We start from the raw sequence: 27,076 nt of genomic DNA on the forward strand, positions 1-27,076 counted from the left end.
ACTGAAAACTCAGTTCAGGCTGAGGGCAAACCTTTAGAAGTGGTTTTGTGAGGGCAAAAAGAGAGCCATTTGTGAGGGATGTGTGGTATGGGTTTTGTGATGGCACAAGGGGTTTGCTGCAGTGCCCATTCTCTGGCCTCTGTGCTCCAGGCAAAGCTGAAAAGGCATTTGCTCATTTCTTTCCCTGACTGAACTTAACCCACAAACAAGGTCAAGGTGACAAACAGAGAGCAGTTTCTTCTTGCTTTATTTTACAATTTATCACGAAATATATTTACAGCACATGGATTTTTGCCTCAGTGCAGGACATATTCATGTTGCATAAGTAGAAACCTTTTGAACTTGTATGAAAATAAAAATAAGAAATAAAGCACTTCGCTGACGTTTCAGCCAAGTATGTAAAGCAAAGTTTGTAATGGTTGGAGTGAAAAATGTTAACAGCAAAATTGCTTCTCATGAAACTGATCTCTAGATGGAAACCACCAACCAGCATCTTCCATCTCATTAACCCTGTATTGTCCGGTACCATTTCACACAACAAAAACCCTGTAACATTCACACACCACACAGAACAACCACCTGTGGTTGCGCAGGCCATCTCTTGCGCAGGCCCTTAGAAAAGGGCCCTCCATTCATTCCAATGGAGCATATGCACAGAGAATGCTCCCAGCACCCTGAGCCAACCTCGTGCAATATTTGCCAGCAAATCTCTTGCGCAGGCCCCTTGGAAAAGGACCCTCCATTCATCCCAATGGAGCATATGCGCAGAGAGTGTTCCCAGCACCCTGAGCCGACTGCCTGCACTTTTTGCCAGCAGATCCTCTTCACTCCAAAGCCCTGAAGGCCACCTTGTGATGTGTACAAGATGGCACTCCTCTGCACTCTGGCGGTCCTTCCCATTCACTTCACTGGAGAAGGAAGGTGTTTCCTCGCCTGGAACCCTTGTCTCCATTGCCATGAATGAGGAGTTCCATGGATCTCTCAGAGCCCCTCTCTGTGCCTGGGGCAGATCACTGAACGGGGGTGATGGAATTACCCTTTTAATACAAATAGGATGTTGCCTTGGCAGTTTGGGAGAACAAAGTTATCTCAAGATATCAAACGTCAGTAACAAACATGGTGAAGCTTCTTGAGGACTTGCTTTGACAGCATTTCTTCACAGTGATATATATGAAAGGTTGGAAAAAAAGGTCAGCATAAAACATTTCCATCCTTTTTTTTGTTTGTTTTAAAGTTTGTATGCAAAAAATCATTTCTTTGTATCAGCAATTATAAAATTACAAACCCTTTCTTGAAGTAACTGCACCTGTAAGTTATGATAGAAAAACGCCTTGGGGAAGTGAGACTTAAGAGGGAATTTGCATAAAATGGAACCAGGACAATGAGGCAAAACATCTTAGGGAGGGGGGAAAGGGGAGGGATATCGACTTAGACTTAGTTTAGACCATGTTGAGTAGGCCACACGGCAATTTAACAGAGACGGTGAATGACTCAACCCAAAAGACAGATGCACTATCAGGAGATGTTTCTGGTGGAGAGGAGGGTGGAATGAAAACAGACAAAAATCAACATTTCAAAAGATGCCATTAATTAACTTGTTCTTCATTGCAGTTTTGGCACTTCATTGAAACAGTTACTTCTTTTGCAAAGACCAAAATATGTAGAAAAGGTAGACAGCTCTTGGACATAACCTTGCAAATATAGTACTTGGGTTCTGGCAAACACAGAAACAGAGTTAGTTAAACATTCCCACAGAGTTGCACACGCATGCATGGTTCGGACGTCGATAACACTGGGTCAAGGATCTTGGCGCTGACAGGTTGCATTGACTCGCAAGGAGCTTTCAGGTGCTTTCATCAACAGATCGCGTTTCGGATTTGAGGCGGACAAATTCTTTTGCAACTTCGTCATTGGTCCTTTGGGAAAGAATCCTAAGGATGGTCAACCCTGTTTCGTCCATGTAGATGTTCCGTAGCAGTGGGTGCCAGCTGGCACAGCTCCCTCTCTCGGCGATGCTTCGCAACTGAATGACAGCCATGCCAATGATGCGGTCTTCCCTGGCAAAGCAGTAATCTTTCACAGAGAGGTGGAGCTCATAGGCCCCTGGTCTTTCTTCGTGACTCAGGAGGCTGCAGAGTTTTGACAGATGAGAACAGACAAGGACTGTAGCATCTGACATCACTTTGTGAAGAAAGAGCCTTAGACTTAGATAGGGAGACTTGGGCTTGGATCCCTGCATAGCTCTGAAGCTCACTGGCTTAGGGCAAATGGCTGTCTCAAAGCCCAACCCACTTCTAGCATTGTTATGAATGAGGCAATATAATGAATGGCACTAATGTTATAAACAAAGAGAGAAGACTGCTAGTGTTCCTATCTCTGTATTAACATGAGGAGATGAGGCTGAAAGGAGGCTGTTGATGGCTTGCTAAAGAGCTGCTGTCAGAGCAGTGGTCTGTGAGGCCCCTTGACATCTGGCTACAAACACAAAAAAGTCAGCAAGAAATGTAAAGAGTTTAAACAAAAGCACTTAAAGAGCCTCTCAGACAGCCACGTCCCAGTACTACTCAGGGGTGTGCTGGGTGGTCTTTGCTGCTGCTTCTCCTCCTCTTCCTCCTCCTGGAGGAGTGCCAGAGATGCTCCAGCTTCTCCACCACACTTCCTCTTCTGCTCCAACCACTCCTCCACACTTTGTTTTCCACCCCCTCTTCCTTACAAATCCAGGGAGAAGGAGGAAGAGAGCAGAGACACAGCAGCTTAGGCACCACCATGCAAGGCAATGTGGTGATGTTCTGGGAACTGCTTTAGGTGTTGAGAGGTCTTGGGCTGGCCCTCACTTTTGAAAGAAGATGGAAGAACTTGTACTGGTATCTCTGGTTGTGGTCTAGAGCTAAGCTCGTCACACAAGGAGAGTCAAAAGTAACTTACAACTGGAATGTTTCATTGTATTTGGGCGACCAGGTGTTGCTTTTCGTCTTGGTGCCGTGCTTTCGCTTCTTGTCACTGAGGCTGGGCCCCAGAATACACACCTCCACAAAAGGCCGGAACATGGCACTTGTTTGCCAGTTGAGGTTATTAATTGCTACAACTAAAACAACAACAACAATCACTTTCTTGCACCAACCCACAGAGTTTTAGAATGAACCTTTAAATCCAAACAGCATACTTTCTTGAGAAAATACAGTGGTTTGCTTATAATTGGTGGGATGGGCACTGCTCTCTTCCACCAGTATTTGCATTTTACAGCCATCCTGTGCTCTAAATTTTGCAAACGCCATTTCTAACAGAGTCGCAGGCTTTGCTGGCATCAGAACCCAGAGGCAGGTTCAAGCTTGCACACTGCTTATGATGCAACAATTGGGCTTAAACTGCTGTCAGGGAAGCATCTTGGAAGGTACCTTTGACAGTGACTTTTTGCTCTCCAGTTCCAGGATGTGTTGTGAGGTCCACCTGAACGTTGATCTCCCCTACAGTATCATTGCTCGCCTGGCCTGCAACGTAAGGAAGATTTTAACACTCAGGCACCATCAACAGAGAGAATGCACAGATTTGAAAATGACAATTTGAGTAACTGTATAGATCCCATATGATCCTAGCTGACGACGTGTAATAACATTTCCTTTATTCTCATGATTGTCTTGTGAGGTAGGCCATCATTTCCCATATTTTATAGAGAACTGAGGCTGAGACAGCTTGCAGGTATGCAAGGCTAGTATCTGGACCTCAGTTTCCCAGGTACAGTCCTAATGTGCTGTTCTGCCTCCCAAGCACTGGCCACCCCACCCTACTCATCAGCCAGCACAGCTAATTTAGAGGTGGAATTTTCCAAGTGGATTTCTCCATCTGTGGAGACAGAGTGTGCTCCAAAACTCATTCATCACTGTCCAGACGGCATTCATTAATAGCGACAACGCCCCGGGGAAAGCTGGATGCAAAATTGGATGTAAAACAACATGTCAAGAAAAGATATGAAAAATCTAGCCACAGCCACCGTGTTCCTGTGTCAGGACCAAGAGGTTCATGTTGATTGCATATTACGTTTTGTATTATCATCTGGGGTAGAGTCGACAGATATAATTTCAGTGGTGGGGGGAAGGCAAGAATTTCAATAAGGGGGTAGACAAGGTTCAGTACGGGATGTTCATGATTCAATTGCAAAAACACAGCCAGGGTCAGCCCAAGATTGCTGCACCTCAGACGGTGCACCAAGTGCTGCTCCCCCATGTACTTGGAAATACACTAGTCACCACTTCTACCACTCCTCCTCGCTCAATTTGAAAAGAGGGGAATGGAGCAAGAAAGGAAGTGTAGAGGAGAGCAGGGCAGAGTCAGACGCTCTAGTCCACCATTCCCCTCTCTAGTTTCTGTTCTGCTCCAAACCCCTCTTTGAATCAAGGGAGTGGGATGAGGAGAAGCAGAGGAGTTAGGGTGGCCCCTGTCAATCTGTTGCAGGAGGCTACTCTCTCAGTTGGCCACAGGGATGGGCCAGCCCTGAACGCGGCATATTTAAAGACCTCTGCGACTTTTTAAAATGTCCCATGTAAGAACTAGAACAGCACCGTTAGCACAAGAGCAACAGTTTCTGTCCCTTTGAAGGAAAACATTTGTGCCCGAGCTTGCAGAGCGGCTGTTGGGCCCATTTCATTGTTTGTAACAGGAGTCATTCTCAGTGCAATCCTATGTGTGTTCTTGAGAAGTAAAAACCATTGTATTCAGTGAAGCTTACCCTTAATCAAGCATAACAGGATGAAATCTAAATGGCTTTAAATGTTTCTGCTGAATTGGTGAACTGGCCACAAATCTAGGGGGCCCTGAGGAATCATCAGGGTGGATTTGGAAGAGGGAAGGGAACTGCTTCATCTTCCCCTAAATGGCATCCCTTTTCCAGAATCCAAATTGTGAAAGAACTATTTTCTTTACAAAGGAGAAGACGACTCCTTGGAGAAAACATAAATTGTTCCCAATGAAATATAAAATTTACTTAAAACTACCTTGAGCCCAGAGGAGTAGCTGGCAGCAGCAAAGAATTTCTGCTTCAATACAGAGACATTTCCTTTTGCTTTTTTATCCATTATTATTTAATAGCAGCACCAGGTGAAGGTCAGAGTGTGCCTGTGGAATTCTAAAAAAAAATTTCTTTTTTTTCTTTTACATCCACTATCTGGTTTAGACTGGAGATGGCAGAGAGTTAGAAACTCAATGCCTAGTTTCACTAACTTTGTGGTGCACTGTCCCACTTTTCAGAACTATCTATTTTTCATTATAATCAGATATCCTCTTCTTCAGAACACATCTTTCTTTTTCATGGTAAGACAGGCAGGATGGAAAGAAGTACTGCAGACATAAGGAGCTACCTTTGGCTGAGGCAGACCAGGAGTGTTCCTAGACGGGGGGGGGGGGAGTGCTAAGTTTTGCAGGGTGCGTCAATAGGCCTTGTAAATTGCCCCTCCCTGTAAAGCTGATTTTGGAGCCATTCTGGGCAGTGACAGCAAGGTGGAGGCATCTTCTCCATGCTGCTCTCACCACCTGGAATGGTTCCAATGGTGAACAGGAGGGGCAGCTTATAGGGCATGTTGAGCCCTGCAAAACTTAGCGCTTCGCCTCCTCTAGGAATGCTACTGAGCCAGACCCATGGCTGGCCCAAGATGTCCCACCACCGAGGCAGTGTGCCAAATGGTGCTGCATTAAATGCCTCTTAAATGGTGATGCACCTGGACCTTCTCCACTACTTCTGCTCCTTGGATGTTGCCAAATGTGCCAAATAGTGCCTAATGCCGGCATTGTGCCAAATGCTGCCTCTTAAATGGTGATGCACCAGAACCTTCTCCACTACTTCTGCTCCTTGGATTTGAAAAATAAGAGGGAACGGAGCAGAAAAGTAGAGGAGAGGAGAGTGGTGGGCTAGAGTGCCACCTTTTCGAATCCAGTGAATTGAAGGAGATGGAGGAGCAGTGGAAGTGGGGGTAGGGAGGAGGCTGAGATGTTCTGTCAGCTGAGATGACTGCTTCAGGTGGGCCAGCCTTCTCAGTCCTGAAATCCTTTTAATTGGAAATGACAAGGTTTGACTGATAATGATAGGATTTCAGCCTGCGAATATATTTTTACATGCAAAGCATATAACTATGTGCTGAATGGCTTCAGGGGTAGCACTTCATTGATGTGTCCAGAGCACGGCTGGATGCAGAACTGTCAAAGCACAAAGGCCCAGAAAAAACCCCTCGGTTGTTCTGCCTTTCAGAAGAACCACTGGGACCAAGCTGAGTAGTAATGGAACCACAGAACTGTGTACAAGCAAGGAGGGGGGGAGAGCTAAAATGGGGCCCAAATCCAATATGCTATCCATGTCCTTTACAGTGGGGATGAGCTGAGATAAACAAAAAGAAAATAAATTCTGGACGCTTGAAGTCTTTCAGGGCCATCATTTTAAAATTTATTCCACTGGTTGCTTTCTGAAGGCAAGTCATTGGGGAATCTTAATCTGTCTTCCAGAAACAGAGTGATTAAATAAGATGAACACTGGAGATCCTTTCAATTATTCTCCCACGTCTGTACACAAACACAAGTAATTGGAAAATGAAGACTTCATCCTAGTCTATGAACAAAGTGGATTAGCGCGACTGTGCTGGTCTCAGGAGCTCTGGAGGAGCAAAGTAAAAGAGCTGCCCAGCAGTCTGTCTTTATCAAGGAAGTTTTGCAGACTGCTGGGATGCCTTTGCACCTTCTGGTAGTATTTTTGCATATTCTGGTAATTCACGTATGGGCCAATAATGACGGAAATACGTTCTGCATTGTTAGGTGCATCCATCATTTCCTAGATCACTGGTTCTCAAACTTTTAGCATCAGGATCCACTTTCTAGAATGAGAATCTGTAAGGACTCACCAGAAGTGACGTCATCAAGCAGGAAAATTTTTAACAATTCTAGGCTGCAAACCTACCCACACTTACATAGGAGTAAGTCCCATTTACCATTAGAAGCACATACACAATAGCCTGGTAAAAGTTCAGAGCTGCAATATTTCCCCAGATGCAGTCACATACCATGGTAGCATCAAGTCTAATGTCTTAAAAATAAAATATTGAACTGAATGGGAACCCACCTGAAATTAGCTCATGACTCACCTTTTGGTCCCAACCCATAGTTTGAAAAACACTGGTCTAGACAACCACTAATGACAGCGGGTCATACCCCACAATGCCTTGCGGGGCCAAGAAAGCAGGGAGAAGGCAGCTAGTTAGCAAAACTGTGACAGATGGCACGTGAAGTGCTGGTTAGCCAGTTCAGAGCCCAATCCTTTGCTCAGAGGCATGACTTCCTGCTACTGAGCACTGTAGCAAACGTGCTGTAAGGCACATTTACGAGCCTCTCCGCCGGGCTCCCGCCCATGCTAGTCCAGCGCCGGCCAGTGCTGTGCTAGTGCAGGGCAGTTGACCAGCTTCCGCGGCTTGGCAGTGCAGTAAGTGGGAACGGGGATGGGAGGAGGTGTTCCGGGGAGGGAGGAGGCCGGCAGGGGGGCAAAGAGAGGGCAGGGAGAGGCATGACAGAAAGGCGGGGGCGAGCAGGAGGCATGCCAGGGGGGAAGGAGGGAGGAGGGTCCACAGAACTCTGCTCCACAGGATCCAAGGCGCTCGTGGAGGGCTCCGTGCCCTACACAAGCGCCTTTACCCATAAAGGTAAAGTGAGTAGCCCCCTTGCAGGACTGCTTACCTTACCTGGGGGAAGGGGACTAAAGTCCCCTTCCCCTGAGGCACCTTCTGTGGTAGCCCAGGGCGCGCAGGATCCGGCGGCAGCTGTTCTCGGTGCTGCGCCCCAGGCAGCTCAGGATTGGGCTGCCCGTCAGCAAGGAAGGAGGGAAGGAAGCTAGCCCCATGAGTTTGACAGGTTGATCGCTGGAACATCACTATGTGGCATATAACTGCATTTTTGTCCAGGACTGGCCCAAGATCTGGTGCCTAATATGGTGCACTGAAAGCCATCCCACCCTTAGTGGTACATAGCTGCCACTGTTCTTCCTGCTGATGCTCTAGCCTGCCACGCTCCTCTTTCCATATTCCTTGTCTGCTCCACTCTCCCTTTCCTCTTCAAATCCACGAAGCAGGAGAAGGACAAGTGGTGGCGACTGGCTGGCAGACAGAGGTAGGCTCCTCCACCAATATGCACCCCCCCCCACTCTTCTTGACTGTCATTGGGTTGCTTATGATCAAAATCCTTTCATGAATACTAAGCAGTCCTTCATGAGTCCACTGGCCCAGGTGCCCAGTCACTTACTCTGAGATGTCTGGGTGGTGATGAACTTCTTGATCAGGACATCTGTTGTTTGAGTGTAAAGGTTAAGTGCATATTTTAGAGACTGAAGGTCTGGACTCTTCTCCAAGAAGTTCTTCTTTAGCCCACTTCCCCCAGCATGGAAGTATTGCTGAAAAGAAAAGCAGAGAAGGAAGGAGAACTCTCTCATCAACACCCTGAGCTAGAGGATTGGTTTCTCCATCTCAAGACGATCTGCCTGCTTAGAGCTTCTCAGTCAGCAGAGGAAACCCCTGCTTGTATGGCCGGGAAGGTACCAGTACTGAGTTGGGCCAAACTCAACTACCTCTATCTCAAGACTGTAAAGGGTCAAGCCTCTCCCTACAGTAGTCAACTCACCAGGGAGCCTGTCAACACTCTGTTAGACCCACCTGGTCAACTACTGAATATCTACTGTGTCCTGTGATCCTGAACCATCTCCCAAAGGGGGAGATCCACCTTGAATAAACCCTCATTGACCAACCTCAGCTCTAAGCCACAACTGTAAAATTTAGCGTCAGTCTTAACACTAAAACTGTGACCAAATCTTGATCAAAGAGGGATGTATTAATCCCATAAATATGAACTACTGTCAAATGAAGGATGACAAATGCCAATTATTATTATGAATATAGTGCCTCTCCGTGTTCTGGTCTAGTGCACCACTCTTCTCTCTTCCACACTTTCTCTTTTGCTCCATTTCCCTCTTCTTTTTTTCTAATCCAGGGATCGGAAGGAGGAGAAGCTGTAGAGTTGGCTGGGGCAAACAAAAAGGGGAACTCCCCACCAGTCTGCTGCCTTAGGCTCTGCCTCAGTTGACCTTATGATCTGACTGGTCCTGAGTGGGAGATGCAGAGGTTAGTAGCAAACCTCTCTATGGCTTAATTGAGCTTTTGAGGCCAGTTTTCCCAAATGACAGTGCATTCAGTGGTAATATAACCTACAGCAGCAGTTGAGGTAGGCAGGCAGCTCACTTCTAAGATTGATGACCAGGCTGCACATTGCGTATTTGTAGTGTGTTTCTTCATTTGTGAGCAGCATTCAAAATCAACAAATTAAAATCCACCAAGGGAGTTTGGGTAGAACCTGTCACAGACAAATAATGAAAAATGCGGACAAAGAATCCCTATGCCCTTCTCCACCCTGTTGCCATGACAAACAATTTATGCAAACAAGGGTTGATTATGTAAAATGGCTCAACAAATTAGGCAAACACTGTCTGCAGAAAAAGGTGGAATTTGTAAGTCTTTGGGAGAACTGATGCATATGGGGCTGAGATGGGCAAGCTGATCCTGAACCAAAATGGGACCAAATCTTTATTTCTTCCAGAACCTGAATCACTTTTGGACAGTTTCCATGGGGCAGATTGTCAGGGAAGCCCTCTTCAGTAGCATAGCTGGGAAGGACAGCACAGTAAGTACTACAGGTGATGCAACATACCATGTAAGTGGCCCTTCCTTCTTCACATGGCAGAGGAGATGAAATAATTTGAAACTGTATGATAACATTGGAAAAATATGCCTTGCAGTTCTGCGTATTTTTTTAACCCATTTCTGCCTGGCCCACAGGTGTACACATTTGGTCCCTGTTGTGTATATGCTACACTGGGCAGAAATGACTTATGTGTATACAGTCCCCCCCCCCCCCCCCGAAAAGCAGTTACTTTGTTTCTCCATATTCCATGAGGGGCATGAAGTGACTTTCCTAAATAAAGTGAAATGGTGCCTGGATCTGAAGTTTTCTTTGCAGGTTCATTCATGCGTCATTGCTGAAGAGGCAAACGGCTTTTGGTTTAAAATAGGTCTTGCTGCTTTTTGCATAGCTCTGCCTCGCTTTGCTGGATGGTGACCAATGAATGTCAATTGCTGAGATATTTAATGAGTCTTAACAATTATTTTACAAGAAGTAGAGCAGTTCCGAAATGGAAAAAGTGTCTATGGGAGCTGTAGAATTTACCTCCACTGATTGTTCTAAAGAAAGCAGATTGTATCTGAACACAGGCATATAAAGGTCTAACCCTTGTGGCCAAAGATTGACAGATTTTTATTTTATTTTTTGGATTCCTGACATATGATCACTGTTTGTTAGTAGCTAACTTGCCCCAGCCCTATCCTAAGTGACAGAACAAACGCAGAAGGATGGTAGCAACAGACAGTTGTGCCAAGGTGCTTGTTCTGTTGTGGTGGAAGTGGATAAATCAATAGCTTTAAGACACTTCTGCAATGGAGTTGGAAACTGAGCAGTACTGTCCCATTTTCTCAGGCCATGGAACAACTATTTGGTTAACTTGAACGGAAAAAACTTTTTCTGCTTTGTAATATGGTAGTTCTTTATCATTAGGACTGTAAAGCATGATGGATGGTTTGTTTTACATAAAATAATAAGCCTTGGAATTTAACAACTGTATTTTAACTTAATGTAAACAGTTTTTAAAAAGTAATGGGTGCATTTGGAGGCTGTGTACCCCACATTTAATCCTGCTAGTTCAAGTCAAAAGTCCACCCAATGCAGCATCCTGCTGCTGATCTTCCAGTGGCCTCTGGCAAAACCAAAAGCAGACCAAGGCCTCCCCTGTCCCCCCCAAACTGGTCTTCTGAGGTATTCTGCCTCTGAATGTGGAGGATCCATAAGCATTCAACAGATGCTTGAATCTGTTGGATTCAAGGATCCAACAGATATGAGCAGACCTCTCCTCTTTCTTCTTCATGCATCTGTCTAATTCCCTTATCCCAAAACATTTAATTTTGGGATAAATAATTTAATGCAGTGTCCCATTCATTTCAATGGGAATTGTGCAGGAGGATTGCCCTGGGAGTGGTGCCCACAGCACTGGGTATAGTGTGGGAAGATTCCATGCTATTCATCACATGTGCACCAATGCCCCCATTAATAAAGTCAAACCTTAATTGTAGCCAGCACCACGTCCATGATTGCACACTGCCTCAGCGTCAGGCTTTTTGTTTCTTCACGGATGACATGGTCCTGAAAAAAGAATGCAAATATGGGAAGATGAAGAGAATAATTTAGGATAGATGATCATGTCACTTCTCTCCCCCATGATGTCTCCCACCAAACCCCATGAGAACAGATGTTTCTATCTCTCTTGCAGCTGCGAATCACAGGCAATCTTAGCCTGATGTGGAACTGAAGAGGAGCACCCAGAGTGGCTTACCGTCCTCAGGCTGGTGGCAGTAGCTGGGTTTTAACTTCTCTGTTCAAAAGAAGAATCTTGTGCCTTGGTAGGAAGATCGACACAGGAAGGGAGAGAAGTTGCCTCCCAGGGACAGCTCACCCAAGAGGATGAGTGAGGCAATTGCCTCAGGTATTGAACTGATGAGAGACACCTGCCACCCATCCTCTGCTATTGCTTCTTCTCCCCCTGCTGCCTGAATTTGAGAAGAATGAGGGAAATAGGTAGAAGAGGAAGTGTGGAGGAGAGAAGAGTGTCTATTAACTCTCTTCCACTCTGATCCAGATAGTGGGAAGGAAGCACTGGGTGGTGTCTCAGTGGTAAGGGGGGTGGCATTTTGGCATGGCAAAGCACAAAGGAGGGCAGCATTTGGTGCACTGCCTTTGTCACCAGAAGGTTTTGAGCTGGCCCTGTTGCCATTCAGACATGTTGGCAGACACCGCCCCCTGCACTGGAGTATGTTATTCTATATTAGAACTGCCTGGGAAGTGACCATGGGGTAGCCACTGCTATCAGGTGAGCAATGCATCACCAGCATGCAAAAGGTTTCAGGAAGATCCTCTACTGCCTGTATAAGGAGGAAGGAGTTAACATCAGCCACAAAAGGATTACTGCATCTCCTCTTCTTGCCATGTGTAGGTTCACTTACCTTCAATTTGGATAACTGTCCTAAATCTTTGGCTGCGCTGAAAATCATCTGAGGTCCCTGTGAACAAAAAGGCAAAGGTGAGATGGAGATGGAAGGTTTTGTGCTGTGGGATGCCATGTGTCAGCAGAGCAAGCTGCTACCCTTCCAAGTTGCACAGTCTGTGTGCCAGTGTTGCTGAGACCTTTGGGGTGGGGTGGTGGTGGTCTATGCCAGACTTCTCAATGGCTTTCGAAAGGCACATGGAGTGCAGACAGCAGTGGCTTGCTCCATCTGTGGAGCTAGCAAGCCTCTTTGACTGTAAGAGACCCTCAAAGGCTGAGGAGTTGTTGGCCTCTTTTACTTTTCCCAGCTGCAGTTGGAACAGAAAAAAGTCTAGCTCCATAAATGCCTGTGACACTTGAATGACTGTTTAATGCATCAGTTTTCAACCTTTTTAATCTCATGGCACACTGAGAAAATGCTAAAATTGTCAAGGCACAGCATCAGTTTTTGGACAATTGAGATGGCACATTGTACTGCCAGTGGGGGGCTCACTTCCCCCAGTTGCCCTACTAAATGACCCCCAAACTCCCGTGGCACACCTGCAGACCATTCACAGCACACCAGTATGCTGTGGCGCAGTAGTTGAAAATCACTGGTTTAATGTTAGCACTGGGAGAGCCTGGCTTGGTTGGCCAGACAAAGGAAGGTCTCCTTTTATCAGCTTTGCAGGTTGGAGTTCCCTATGGCTGCCCTACCTTTGGTCATGTGCAAAAAGAACCACAATATGTTAGCAAAGTCATTCAATGAACACCATATCAAATGATCCACTATGAGGCCACTGGCTGCTCTGGTCATGGTCACAGGCTTTCAGACCATGGTCACAATGACCGTGGCCTTCAGGCCATGGTTACAACAACAACAAGAGAAAGTAGGCTCAGGAAAAAGAACATTAGTGCTTCTTTGCTACACCTAGGGTATGTCATAACACACATTAATCCTGCCCCCAAAACATTTTAATTGGTTGCCATGGAAAAGTGACAATTAGCTGACATCAATCAGACTACAATCCATTTCCCCTAATCAGATGAGGGAAAAGGTTGACAGATTAAAACTGATGCCTCACTTTTAGATGCAGCCCAAGAAGAGCTGCTGTGTGACTTCTGTTCATTACATGGAAATGTCCTGGAAGGATACAGTGCCTTTGAACTTCCACCTTGCAAAGCAAACTTCATTTTTACATCTGAGAGCCCCACTAGCCTGGGTCAGCTCAAAATGTCCCAGCACCTGAGGTCACATTTAAAATGCCATCCTCCTGGATTTGAAAAGAGAGGAATGGAGCAGAAGAGAAAGTGGGGAGAAGAAAAGATGCAACATTCTCCTGTCCCTTCCAGTCTGTTCTCTTTCTTTTCAAATCCAGGGAACAGAAGAAGCAGCAACATCATAGATGGGGAGAGGTGGATGGTAGTCAAGTTCCACCAATCACTTCGCTCAGCCTCATTGATGGGCTGGCCCTACTATTGGTATTTTCTAGCTGCTTCACTCACAACCAGGCAATTTCTCACTGTGAAGCCAGTTTCATGCCATTCTCCTTAAAGTAGCAAACTGGAGTGCCTGCTGAAAGGGTGGATGACCAGAGTGATTCTACCAGATACTTAACATTCTGAACAGTCTTTTTGAGAGTAGCTGCTGATTGGGTTGGAGGATGAACCAGTTTATGGATCCTGTTTGGTGGGATCTTATTGCCTCAGTCATGGTCCACCACAACAGGAAAGGGGTTTGTTTCCCTTGCCTAGAACTTTGGTTCTGAAAGTCTGCCCACCATCAAACCAGCAAATGTGTTTTACCTAGACTGTAAGCTCCTCAGGGCAAGGACCTGATATTTCACTCTATTTAAAGAGCCATGTATACTGATGGTGCAATATTCATATTATTCATAAGCTGCAACTTCCAAATGGTTTGTAAGTGTTTACAGTGGAATGACATACTGTTGCTTTCAGTGTGGCTCAGAGACTTACTGTTTGATCTGTCAGGGGTGGGAGCACAATCTGTTTTTCTATTTTGTTCAGGACCAGTTTCCAGAGCTCTTTCAAAACCCGTTTCAGAACAGTCTTCTCACAGATCTTGGCTGAGAGACTTAAGCTGAAAAAAAACAAAACACGTGCCAAGTTCCCAATCTGGTGTTGAGGCGTCAAAGACTCCACAGTCTCATGAACTAATTGCCGCTTTCTGTTTCAGCTTCTTCTAGCCATTAACAACAGTAAAGCTTCTGAGATGCCACTGGACGATTTTTTGGAGTTTTACAGACGGGCTGCAGCTGAGAGTACAAGGAGGAGCTGAAAGCTCCGTGTGAGCAGGGCTGTTCCTTTCGCTTCTGTACTGGGGGACGCTCCACACCTTTCCCATGTGGAAGTAGAGATTAAGGGACCAATCCTGATCTTCGTGCACATGCACTGTCACAAATGCGCCATAAGGCACGTTTGCGAGCCTTACCGTGGGCCCAGAGCCAGAGCTAGCCCAATGTGAGCCTGCGCTGGGCCAGCTCTGGCGCTGGGCCCATGGTCCGTTGCCCAGTGCTCTATGCAAAGTGCCAGGTGGCAGAGAGGTAAGACGGGGTGAGGGCCTAGGGGGAGGCAGGGAGGAGGTGTTCTGGGACAGGTGGAGGGTGGGAAGGAGGTATGGCAGGGCAGGGGATGGGAAGGGAAAGGGGGCCACATGTCCCAACATAAGACTCCTTGATTCTGCTTTGGGGAAGGGGATGACTGTCCCCTTCTCCCAAGGAGCCGCCTCTGGTTGCCTGGTGCACGCAGGATACAACGGCAGCCATTTTTGGTGCAGTGGCAACCCTGCGTGCTAGGTAGCTAGGATCAGGCTGTAAGCCCCCAATCCTAACCCCCACTAGATGTGATGTAGCACTACCAACAGAGCACAAGCTGCATCCAGTGGTGGTGGTGGGGGGGGGGCAACCAGGGAGCCTGGGAGAAGTAAAAATATTTTTACTTCTCTCCAGATAAGCCATTCAGTCACCAATGAGTCTCTATATATCTATGCCTGCATTTTAACTGGTGTAAGCCTGAAGAGCCTTAGGGGGCAGATCCTTGTTGGGAATGAGGGATAGAATCCTGGTCTGTTCTGCTGCTGCTGAGATCCTCCTCCTTCTGCCCCCACCTGTCCCCATTTTGGCTTGCTCTTCACCTTGATCCTCCCCCTGAATTACCTCCTCTGCCACTTTACCTGCTCTGGGGTGGTGTCTAGGAGCTGTTTTTTTTAAGAAAATTAACTTGCGATGGGGGGGCACTGCAAGGGATCGGGATTGAGGCCCTGGGGAGAAGGTATTTAACTCTCTGCTGCTGCCTGTCCCGAAGTGACAATTAGTCCTGGGGGGGCGGGGGCTTCTTTGGACCTCAGTTTAATGCCATGTGTAGTTTGATTGTCCTCTTCAGTCATGGCCAACATAGACAGTTACTTGGCATTGTTATGGTTTCATTGTTAGGATATTAAGGGCACTTGGGACCACCAGCAAAACCAGGTGAAGCTTCAGGAAGCCACTACCTGCTTCTGATCAGAGAACCGACACATTTGCCTTCTGTTCACCTGTTAGAATCAGACTGCCTGCACAGCTTACGTTTTGTCGAGGAAGTCCATTAGTGGCCGCAGCACAACCTCTGCATCCACGGCACTGCTGTTCTTGTTGGCTGAGGCGGCACCTCCATTTCCTCTCATCTGATTTAACTCTGTGCTCATTTGCTTCACACACTCCTCAATAACTCGCTGGAAACTGAAAAAAAACCCAGAAGGGAGGACATGGTGGTGGAATGCCAAAATATTACACTCACAAAAAGCCACAGAGCACCCTTCGAGGATTCTGTCAACTGCAGCCTAAACCACCATAACCTTGCCCTCCAGAACCCTCTTCCTCACCACTTTGTTGGCGCTTCTCCTCCCACCCAGGACTTTCTTCTCCTGTGAGTGTGTGAAAGACTTTTTTGGTTTGGATAGGCCAGTGGTTCTCAAACTTTGAGGGAGCTTTACTCCCTCAGTAAGTTCTTGCGGGGGGAGAAGCTACAGCAGCGACACGGCGCCCAGGATCGCGCTCCTATGGAGGAGCAAGTGGGGGTGCTTGTGACTTACTTTATGAAGACAGGGCTGCAGTAGGCATGGGTGTCCGCAGCGCTCCTCGAGGCTTGGAACGTTCTGTAATACCAGGCGCAAAGCACCTCCTGCAAAGTGTTTCTCTGAATGTTCCAAGCCTCGGGGAGCGCTGCAGAGGGCTGCGCAGGGCTCCCCGCACCTCCTGCAGCCTGCTGCAGCCCTGTCTTCATAAAGTAAGTCACAAGCACGCTCCTCGCCCCCCCCCCATACGGGTGCGATCCTGGGGATCGCTTCCCTGCCTCTCCCCTTCCCCCGCCCCTTAAAGGGACAGGGGAACCTTTACACGAACTGGTGGGTTGCGACCCACCAGTTGGAGAATCACTGGGATAGGCATTTCTTTGCCAGATGACACAGAGCACAGGTCAGGAGAAGATAGCTAACTGCCAGGTGGCACCAAAACTCTTGAGTTTCTCACACAACTGAATTGAAGGTTATTTTGGAAAGGTGGGCAACCAATTTCCTCCTGTTGGCTTCTGTGTGCTCCACATCCCCTTTCTTCCTTCCCTCACCCTACAACCAAGGTGAAGAAAGTCCTTGGCCCTCTGAAACATTCCCCCCATCTTCCAATATCAAGCACCTGCCAGCTGATAACTGACAAACTGAACTCTTCATAGTGGGTCTGCTCTTGCTCACAGCCTCCCTTCAGAATTAGTTGAATGTCAGGAGCTGCCCTTCCCTGGGTGGTTTTGATTTTTGAAAGAGCTGACACAGCCAGCAGCTCCAGAAGCCCTACCCAGAGCTAACAGCAAAGCAAGGACCCAGCAGTGACTAAGAAGCATTGAGAAGTACGTAGTATCGGTATCGGCCCATTCGGAATGGTGGCTCAGCAAGCTCTTACCTTGCACCGTATGTCACACTGAGCTCGTCCAGAACGCTGCTGAGCTTGATCTGAACGTCTTTCAGGATTGCACTGGCCTCTGGGTCCAGCTGAAGAAAGACATGAGGGAGGTCAGGCTGCTCCTCAGCTCCACAAGCTGCTTTTCTGCATCACAGATAGCGGAATGGACGACACATCCATCAAGGAGGTGACATTAATGGAAAAGAGACGTGGAAACACCCAAGGCTTCTGATGCCAAAGGGAGAGAACTCAAATGGTGTCTTAATTAACTTGGGGCATAATCCACCCACTGGACAGATCTCCTGCACAAGCCTTGCCAAAATGCATGGGCTCTTGTGCAGGAGAACTTTCTAGAGGAGTCACGCCCCATGGGTCAGATCTCTTGTCTGCCTCTTTCTTCTGCTCTTAATCATGTCACTTGGTGCAGCTGCCACTCCTCCTCCTGGCCCAGTTGTGTCTGGAAAAACCAGGCAGAACCACAAATCACAGGGGCAGAACATGCGACTCTCATTGGGTGCGGGGCTTCATTAGAGTGGGGGTCGGCAAGCGCAAAGGAGTCAAAGGAAGCCAAACTCCTTGCACCAGAAAATCTGGTTCATTGTCATGGGCAAAAGGCATTACAATCTTAACAACTCTGAAGCAAATCTTGGTTGTATTTTGTGTTATACTAATTGGATCAATGCACACAGATGCACTTTTCTCCCAGTTAATTTTGATGGGAAGGAGGTTTCCACGCTATTTTGCATTAGTGTAGATAGAAGCAGAGCATTCAGCAATGAGGAGAAGTGCGTGGTGGACTCTCGGGGCCCATGCTTTATCCAGAAGGATGAAGGAATCAAAGGAGGGAGGCAGGGAGGGAGCATAAGGGGAAAGTGAGAGAAAGCTGTTCATTTGCATCCCTCCAAAGGCTCCACAGGCCACAGCTTGTGGCCTCCAAAGGCCCTCCAAAGGCCTTTGCATCCCTCCAGAGGCCACAGCTGTGCCCAACAAACTTGACCCCAAACACAGATTTTTGTTCATCCAGTGGAGGCCGAGATAACAAAGGGATTTCAGCACTTCTGTGAGACCCCAGAATGTGCTGGCAGATGCAAAGCAAACCACAGCAGCTTCTGGGCCAGGGAGAGTGCAGGAGAGAGCCCTCATATTTCACACAAATCTCTCCTTTGGGGATGAAGAGGCCCATGCACAGGCATTTACATTGAATGGACAACTGTCCCAGGACTCCTGAATGAGCAACCTCCACCTGCCCCCAAAGAGCCGCTCATGAGCAAGGGAGGAAGCGCTGCAGGAATTTGTAGAGGACTGTACCCTTTGCTTTGTTTCTCTTCAGCAATTTACCTTGAATGAACTCATGTCTCAGACCTTCTTCTTTAACCAGCCCCTCCCACCTCTGTCTGTCCCTAATCCCACCACTGTGAAAGGTTTGCAGTTGTACAGGCTGGAATCAGAAGTCTCTAAGTGCAAAGGAGTACCAGAAAAGGCTACCCAGGAAGGCAGGGAAATTGCCATCACTGGAGGCCTTGAAAGGTTAACAGCTAGATCATTCATTCCTTTTCTATCTCACTTGTCTTCCATTATGAAACTCAAGAGAGCTTCCATGGGATTTGTCAGTGGTCTCCCACCCAGGCCTGACCAAACTCAGACCTGCTTAGTTGTAATAAGGTGGCTATTGCATATGCCCTCAACACCACATCGTGGGAAGATTACGGTAGTTTAAGTGGCCTCAGTCCTTGATGTAACAATATCCCCTGATGTAACAAAATACCCTTAAAGGTTCTTTAAGGGTATTTCTAGGTTTATATGCTAGTCGGTGTATGGTGGTGATAATGAAAAATAAAAGCAAGTGTGTGGGGCTTTTTAATTTCAAAAAAAAAATGAAGGCCCCAATCCTAAACCAGGGCAGTGCTGGTGGCAGGGGCACTGCCCTAGCAACCTCCATTGCAAAAGTGCTGCACGGCACTCCTGCACCAGCAGAGAAAACAGGGAAACTAACCCCAAGCCTCTTCGCAGGGCTCTTCTTCTCTCCATTGCTGGAGATGAGGCTGCCTAGATCTTGGTAATGAGAATCCCTGGGCAGGATTCCGATTTTTGATAAGGGATAGAGAGAGGGTGGGGTTAATCTAAAGGACCCCTGAGCTACTATTCCATTTCTTTTGTTACCGTGATTCTATGAATGGAATTCCAACAACAGCAGCTTCCAGCCAACTATTTTTGTGGCCAACTTTAAATGTCCAGGACCTGCTTTTCTTTGGTAATTAATATGCTGCGCTGAGACCAGATTATCCACAGAACGTAACTAATATAAAGTATTAATTAAATTTCTGAAAATGCTCAAGTATTAAATGACATCTGCGCACAGGTGCATTACTCAAACACACATAACAGACAATTAAAACAATTAAATGTTAACTGAATTAAATGCTAAAGAACAAACTGTCCAGAGTACCACTTGCTTAAGCCTCACTCAAGGCAAGCAAGGATGAGCTGAACTTCTAATGCATGCTTGAATCCGGGGATTGTTTCCTGATTTCATCAAGACTTGAGAATCAGAGTTGGAGATGGGGCTGGGAGTTGAGCTGCATTCATGTCCTGCCTCTGTGTATCATGTTGCCATTGACAAGTTGCTCGCCCAATCAAAAGCCCCATATGCCCGTCAATATGATTATGGCAATGCAGCATGCCGAGGCTGCCCCATTCATTTCCATGGAAGGAGAATGCAAAAGAATGCACATGCTGATCAGTTTCTTTCATGGATCTGAATGGGGCAGCCCCAAGCAGTTTGCTGGATTGGAGCGATAGTCTCTCCCAGCCTCAGTTCCCCAGAGGTGGAATGAAAAAGTGCTCTATTTCATGAGGCTTCTACAAGGGTGGATGAGATGAGGACAGTCAAGCACTCTGTGTAAACACTACATAAAAATTGACCACAATCCAGCACAGAGTTACACATGTGCACATACCCCTGAAATCAATGGAGCTTAAAAGAACACACAAGTGGTACTTGTCAGGTACCGGGTTGTGGTCAGTGGTACTGATGTGTAAATAAATGAATGCTACATAATAGTTGAGCGTGTAATCTCTCTCTCGCTCTCTCTCTTTGGATGTTTGCAAATAATTCAGGAGCTGCACAGATTGCGTCTTTCATAATCCCCATGTTTGTCCCTTCAGATATTAAGGAGATGTGGCTAGCTGGCATTCTTTATCCTTCCACCCTGACTGGTGTCTTGATTTGCAGTATCCAACATGGCCCACAGCAGTGAAGCCACCAGCTGCCCAGTTTCACCCTTGGTGACACCAGAGTCCTTTCATTTATTCCGTTGGTTTCAATGGGATTAGACCAGTTTATACCCAAGCACTTCCATTTTAAACTGCAGTGTCTGCACTGACATTTTTTAAAGGCAAGATCTCATGGCACTTGTACAAATTCCAAGCAGGAAGGCATCTTTTTTGGTTTAGTGAACAATCTGGAGCATAAGCTTGGGGACCAAACCAGCTCAGCATTGTCTGTGGGGCAGTCACATCAGTGCATTCATAGAACCTTGGCAGTGCGACGGCCCTTAAGCCGTAGGAAAGGTGGTCAGGAATAAGAGAAGATGCTTACTATCACAAACCTCATAAGAAAATCGCTCTCCTTCTTGCTTCTGCTCAGGGAATGGCAAGTTAAAGGCATTAGACAGAGACATGATGACACATTACAGACAAGGCACAACACCACGTTTCCCCCCCACACTGTTCCAATGCATACAAAGCCAACCAGTAGCACTGTTGGAAACACACGCAGACCATCAAATGGAATCACAGTATGGTCCAAGGAAAGCATTAAGAAGAAGCCTGAGGTTATCCAAAAACACTGCTTTCACCTCTTTCCCAATCCTTGTTCCTTTTAAAGAAAAAACTCTTTTTGGAGTCCACACATACATTCATTCAACTGAACATTTGTTCCCTGTCTTTCAAAAAACAATCAAAAACCAAGTATGTGAGAGTTGAAAAACAGTGTCAGAGAAGGAAAGAGAAATGGCTCCATGATATCACAGGGAGCAAGGCAATCAGCACTGTGAACAGCCAGTTTCAGCATCAACCAGGAAGAACAGATTCCCTTCAAGTTCAATCTGGGAGAGATAACTGCACATCTGAATAAAAGGTATTGAGCATTCTGCCACAGTGGACTCACTGCTCAAATTATGTGTATCTGGATGCATTCTCAGTGTTGTGCCATTTTCTCTCGGGGAGGAAGCAATTCCACAGACAGAATGTCCAGGTTTTTCTGCGTTCCTGGTTAAGTTACACTGCTGTGAAACTCACACAGTGGGTCTACAAACTCCTGTAAATTAAAAAAAGAACTGGAAGCAGTACCCATCCCCAAGGCTCTCAGGGCTCTCTTAGTTCCAGAATCACTGCACGGATACTCCCAAATCCCTCCTTCTTCATGTCTTTAGATTTCCCTTTGGACAGAAATTGAGGATCAAAACATACGGCTTGTGATGCCCAGGCTGTCGGGGCAGGGGCAGGGACAACATGACTCACCTCTTTCCCTCCCATGGCTTCAAACATTTTCTCTAGTAGGACTCGCAATTGTTGGATGTTGTTCATCAAGATACAGGGCTATAAATAAAATAAGTAGCATGAATTGTTAACACTACCAAGAGCTATGATCAGTCAAGGAAGAGAAGAAAACTTCTGAGACAGGCTAGGGAGCCCCAACGGGACAGGGCAGTTGTGACAATGACAGCGCAATCTTAACTTGTGCTGGAAGGGGGAGGCCAGAATGCCTGCCCTATATCCAATGCAAGTTTTGGGCTACAAGTCACTTGGCCCGGAGCAAGGGGAATCATTTTCCCTTATCCCAGGGACAGCTGCTGCAGCCCCAATGGGTCTACTCAGATCTGCACCACCTAAAGTGCTTTACAGCAATTTTATAACGGTGATGGGCTGGTGCAAAGGACCTAAAGAGGGGGCACAGATCCGAGCAGCCTGGAGCTGGCCCGGGTTGCCCAGGAATGGGGTCAGGATTCAGCATAACTGCTGGGTTCCGGCTCCACCTCCTGCTTCCCCGCTGGCTTCCTTTGGGCCAGTCTGCCGTTCTGCCTTTCCCTGCCCTGAAACGCTTCCCTCTCACCCTCTCCATGCCCTCCAACCCCTGCACCAGCCTGGAAAGGCCAGCACATACTTACCCATCTGCCGGTGCAGCAGGGCCTGATTTGGTTTCCAAAGGCTGGCGCATGCCCATGTGCCAGCAAGTCAGCGTGAAAGTGCTTTATGGCAATTTCATGACAAGGGGCCAGTGCAAGGGACTTGTGTCAGCCCACGGCACCTCTTGGATTGTGCCCTGAAGCACACAACTGAAAGGATGCTTACCCCCCTGCCCCAATACTAAGCTGTGCCAGGAGGGAGAGTCAGAACACTCTGAGGGGTCCCCTCGTTGGTTTACAACTCCTCATTTCATAACCCCCAAATAACATTCATCAGATTTGTTAGCAGAATGAGCCACCTTGAGTGTCCTTCATTGGATAGAAAGGCGGGATATAAATCTCTAAAATAAATGAATAAAATAAATTTGGGTTAATGTTTTCTTCACTTTTGTGAGGGCAGACAGAAATGTGGCTGGGGTAGTTGCTTTGCTGGGCTCACCAGGGCAGGGCCACAGCTGTTAACGTGCAGCAATGTGCCTCCATCCCATATGCCACATGTACTTAGGCCGAGTTTCAGGTTTAAGGGCAGCCATGTGCAGTCTCTCCTCTTATAAAGCACTATTGCCTGGAATTTGCAGGTAGAATGGATGGGACATGAGTACAGTGGTGAAAAGGTAATTTGAGCCAATTCCAGTGGGGCAATCATCAGCCTGAACACAAAAAACGGAATTTACTGGGTTGCGGATTTGACTAAAGGAAAGACTGGATAAAGAAAAACAGATCGGCTGTGCGTGGCTTATGAAGCTCTCTGCATCCCCCTCACTGAGAAGTGCAGTTTACACAGACATCTGGGATTAGGGGGAGATAGTTTAAACCTTGAGGACTGGTGACTAGATTAGACTCTTTTCTTAGGGTCCAACTAGATCTGATGCTGAGGTTTGGATTTCCCAGTGCTCTTTTGTGGGTGCTAACCCTATTTGCAGCTGATTTGAAGATCAGGGAATATGGCAAATCCTTTGGCTGAACTAAATCACACAGCCCCTCCGCTGCAAGCTACTAGTAGTTAGAGACTATAAAAAAAGAAAAACCAAAAACATACATCTGTTTTAGCTTCCCCCACCCCCAGCTAACAGAAGCTTCAGGAGGGAAACTTAGAGAAGAGAAAGGGCATGAGAAGAAAGGGTTAAATGTCCCCTCCTAGAGTGCCACTCCCCCAAAGTAGCCTCTAAAGCAGCCATTTTCAACCACTGTGCCGTGGCACACTAGTGTGCCGCGAGTGGTTCACAGGTGTGCCACAGGAATTTGGGGGAAGATAATTTATTAGTAGGGGCAATGGGGATGTGAGCCCCACACTGGCAGTATAGTGTGCCTTGTCAATTGTCAAAAACCTGATGGTGTGCCTTGACAATTTTAGTGCCTTGTCAGCGTGCCACGAGATGAAAAAGATTGAAAATCACTGCTCTAAAGGGATTGCTGTTCAGTAACTGAGCAAAACAAATCCAGCCACAGAAGACCCTAATACCAAATCACAGATAGGACCTGTTCATTCACAAGGCCTAATGAGACAGTTTTCCCAGGCAAGCAGATTAATGGGGGCCTCATCTTCCAGCTTGCTTCCAACCATCCCTGCTGCTGTACCTCCTCCTTTTCCTTGGATCTGAAAAAGAAGAGGGGAACACAGCGGAAAAGAAAGTGTGGCGGAGAGAGGAAAGCACCTCTAATACTCTCTAGCTCCTCTCCACCACACCTCCTCTTCTACTCTGTTCCCTTCTTCCTCTTCAAATCCAGGCAGCAGTAGGAGGAATGGCAGACACAGGCATGCCATTGGATAGGGGGTGAGGCATTTGGTGCATTGCCTCAGATGTTGGGAAGTCCTGGTTCTCCTGTTTCCCCTCCTATTTGCCCTTAGAAAAGGAGGAATGAGAGATACTACTGCAGAAGCTGTAATGCTAGGCACTGGCTGGCAAGTCTCAGTCTCCCCCGCTCAACAGATCATCCTCCTTACACAGAACTAGTGAGGTTCTACCACCTGCTGCACGGATCATATGACAGCTGAGACACAGTGCATTAAACAGAAACATTTTACTTACCACTTTTTCTTTGTCACAATAAGAGCTGAAATCTTTTGTTATAATTGCAGCATACTGAATAAGCACCTTCTGAATAGTCTGGAACCAAAAAAAAAAAAAAAGACATTTTAATGCAGTAATTATGCAGCAGGATTACTCAAAATCATAGTGAGCATAGTAGACCATTCTCAAAGTGGGTAGCAGAAGAGCCAAGACTTGCTTTTCAGCCCCAGCTGACAAAAAGCTTTTGTGTAAATGGCAGGATTTCAGTCCTTCTCTCAGTCCCAACAATGGCGCTTCAACACTGGTCACAGTTCTTATGACTTGAATGTTAATAATGGCACCCAGAGGCAGAATCTAATGTTAGAAGAGCTATCCGTGTCGTTCTCCCATGTTCCTCAAAATGTCTACGAGTGCAATCCTGGAGAGGCACTGAGCCAGTGCCGGCTGAAGAGTGTCACGAATGTGCCATAAAACATGTTTGCGATTACACTTGAGCCGGCTAGGCGGGTGCAAAGATGTGTGGCAGCCTGCTGGCACCGGATTCCCACCTTGAGGGTGTAAGTTTGTGCCAGCCTGGGTAGGCTGGTGAAGGAGTGGGAGAGGGTGGCGGGGAGTGGGTATTTTAGGGCAGGGGGACTGGGAGACGGATCGGGTCCAGTTGGGATTGGCCACGATAGCATAGGCCAAATCATAGCCCTCACTCCCAGGCCCTGCAGCCTTATACCGGTTGCTCAGATTTGCATTGGTGATTTTGCAATCACCAAGGTCTGAGTAGCCCCACAGGGGTGGCTCGGGTGTAACACTGGCTAAGGGGAAAAATATCCCCTTACCTTGAGTTGCCCTCCAGCCAGCACCTACCTTGAGCTGGATACAGCACAGGCTACTTGGCCTGCCTGTTCCAGTGCAAGTTAGGATCGGGCTATTAGTCATATAGCACTTAAGAAGTTGCCTTATGCTTCCAAACCCTTGATCCACCTAGGACAGTATCATCCACTTGGACTGGGAATGGCTCTCAGATAGTAATGGACAAATGACTTTCTAATCACCTGATTCTTTTAGACAGATGTGAAGCAGAGACCCCCAGGGGTTTTCCCATTGAGTTGTGGCCCCTCCCCAAGATGCAGCAGTCTTGCTGAAGCTAAGAAGCTCTTGGACTGGAACCCGAGAACCCTCCTGTATGACATCTTGAGTCCCCTCATGGAATAACAGTAGGATATATAAAAGCAATGAACAAGTAAATCTAGTGTAATGGCCATTTCCTGCGCCCACCACCAACAGCTAATGATCTGAGGTGTGGAAATGCGGAGCACAATGATGTCATATCATGCATCATTACCGACTAGTTGTTACAAGGAGGGAGGAACAGATACAGAGCAGTGCAATAACATCTGGGTCCTCCCTCAAACAGTACCAAAGTACACAGGACTGGTGCATCCATGGGGCAATTTGTCTTTGGCAGTGGATTGATGGACAGGAAGGCACCGAAACCTGCCCACCAGTCTCTACCACACTTTTTGCTTCCTGGATCTGTTAAGGAATGGAGCAACAGAGAAAGTGTCAAGGAGAAGAGAGTGCTCTAACTCCCACATCAGACACTCTAGCCCAGGGGTGTCCAAAGTTTTTGGCAAGAGGGCCACATCATCTCTCTGATACTGTGTCGGGGGCTGGGGAAAAAAGAATTAATTTACATTTAAAATTTGAATACATTTACATAGTATACATAAATGAATATATTAAAGATGAACTTATATGAATGAATGAAAAACGTCTTGCAATAGTTCAAGGCCTATAAAAGGCCTTGCACAAAGCAAGGCTGGCCTTTCCTTTTCTGCTGCTACTGCATCACAGACATGAAACAGCAAGCAGTGGAGGAAGCCCTCATCCCACAGCTCACGTGAGAGATCAAACAGTCGTCCTCACGCTGAGAGCAGTTGCGTCGGGCCAGTGCGGGCTCCAACAAATCTCCAGAGGACCAGAGGCTCATTGGAGACTGGGGTATCCCTGAGGGCCGCATTGAGAGGCCTCAAGAGCCGCATGTGGCCCCAGGGCCGGGGTTTAGGCACCCCTGCTCTAGCCTGCTGCTTTCCTCTCCTTCATACTTCCTCTTCTGCTGTATCCCCTTTCCCTTTTTGAATCCAGGGAGCAGAAGAAGGGGGAGGAACAGTGCAGCTAGTATGGAACTGCGTAAGGGGGGAAAGTGCATTTGGCTCACTGCCTTAGGCACTGGGGATTCTTGGGTCAGCACTGGAACTGCAGTCTTGTGTTGGCACCATGATGATGATGATGATGATGATCATTTTAAGAGCAGCAAAGTGAGCAGTACTTGACAATTCTAAAGGCTAAACTGTGAGGACCCTGTGATTTCATGACATGCTTCTCCTAACTGGCCCTTAACTGAAAGAAAACTGAACTAAAAAAAAATTAAGCAAATATTTTAGGTACGGTCTTGCAATTGAATGACAACAGCATAGAGTTGCCTGCTTTTCTGAGCTAATTCTTGGCAGGGCAAATGATTCTGCTAAGCCACGTCAATTTTCATCATCCCACTGATAACCAATAAGATTTTGCCACTCACATCTGTCTGAGTGGGAACTACTGCCCCTTCTGTCCCCAAAAAGCAGGGATCCTTCTGAGTAAGCAAGCATTATATCGCATATGTATATAATCAGTATACATACATATACGCACATTATTGCTTTTTCATATACGTATGGCTTATTGAAATTATCTTTTTTAGATTGTGTGTGCATTCACACGCACACACACAGATTCTATATATGTGGATGTGGT

General features: G+C 46.9%; 1 protein-coding gene across 2 annotated transcripts in view; it reads right to left on the minus strand.

Annotated features, from left to right (window-relative positions):
* Nucleotides 1-287: 287 nt before the first annotated feature.
* Nucleotides 288-27,076, minus strand: part of UNC13C (unc-13 homolog C) — a 179,482-nt gene continuing 152,693 nt past the window's right edge. For both annotated transcript variants that reach the window (XM_066636656.1, XM_066636655.1), the window contains 11 exons: nt 24,305-24,382; nt 21,610-21,687; nt 17,089-17,177; nt 15,724-15,876; nt 14,117-14,240; nt 12,120-12,176; nt 11,182-11,262; nt 8,266-8,413; nt 3,396-3,488; nt 2,926-3,085; nt 288-2,129 (listed from right to left, as the gene is read on the minus strand). In XM_066636656.1, coding sequence (XP_066492753.1) covers nt 1,844-2,129; nt 2,926-3,085; nt 3,396-3,488; nt 8,266-8,413; nt 11,182-11,262; nt 12,120-12,176; nt 14,117-14,240; nt 15,724-15,876; nt 17,089-17,177; nt 21,610-21,687; nt 24,305-24,382 — 1,347 coding nt within the window. In that variant the 3' untranslated portion in view covers nt 288-1,843. The remainder of the gene's footprint in view (nt 2,130-2,925; nt 3,086-3,395; nt 3,489-8,265; nt 8,414-11,181; nt 11,263-12,119; nt 12,177-14,116; nt 14,241-15,723; nt 15,877-17,088; nt 17,178-21,609; nt 21,688-24,304; nt 24,383-27,076) is intronic.

This window comes from Tiliqua scincoides, chromosome 8 (genome assembly GCF_035046505.1).
Source record: "Tiliqua scincoides isolate rTilSci1 chromosome 8, rTilSci1.hap2, whole genome shotgun sequence".
NCBI classification, from domain to species: domain Eukaryota; kingdom Metazoa; phylum Chordata; class Lepidosauria; order Squamata; family Scincidae; genus Tiliqua; species Tiliqua scincoides.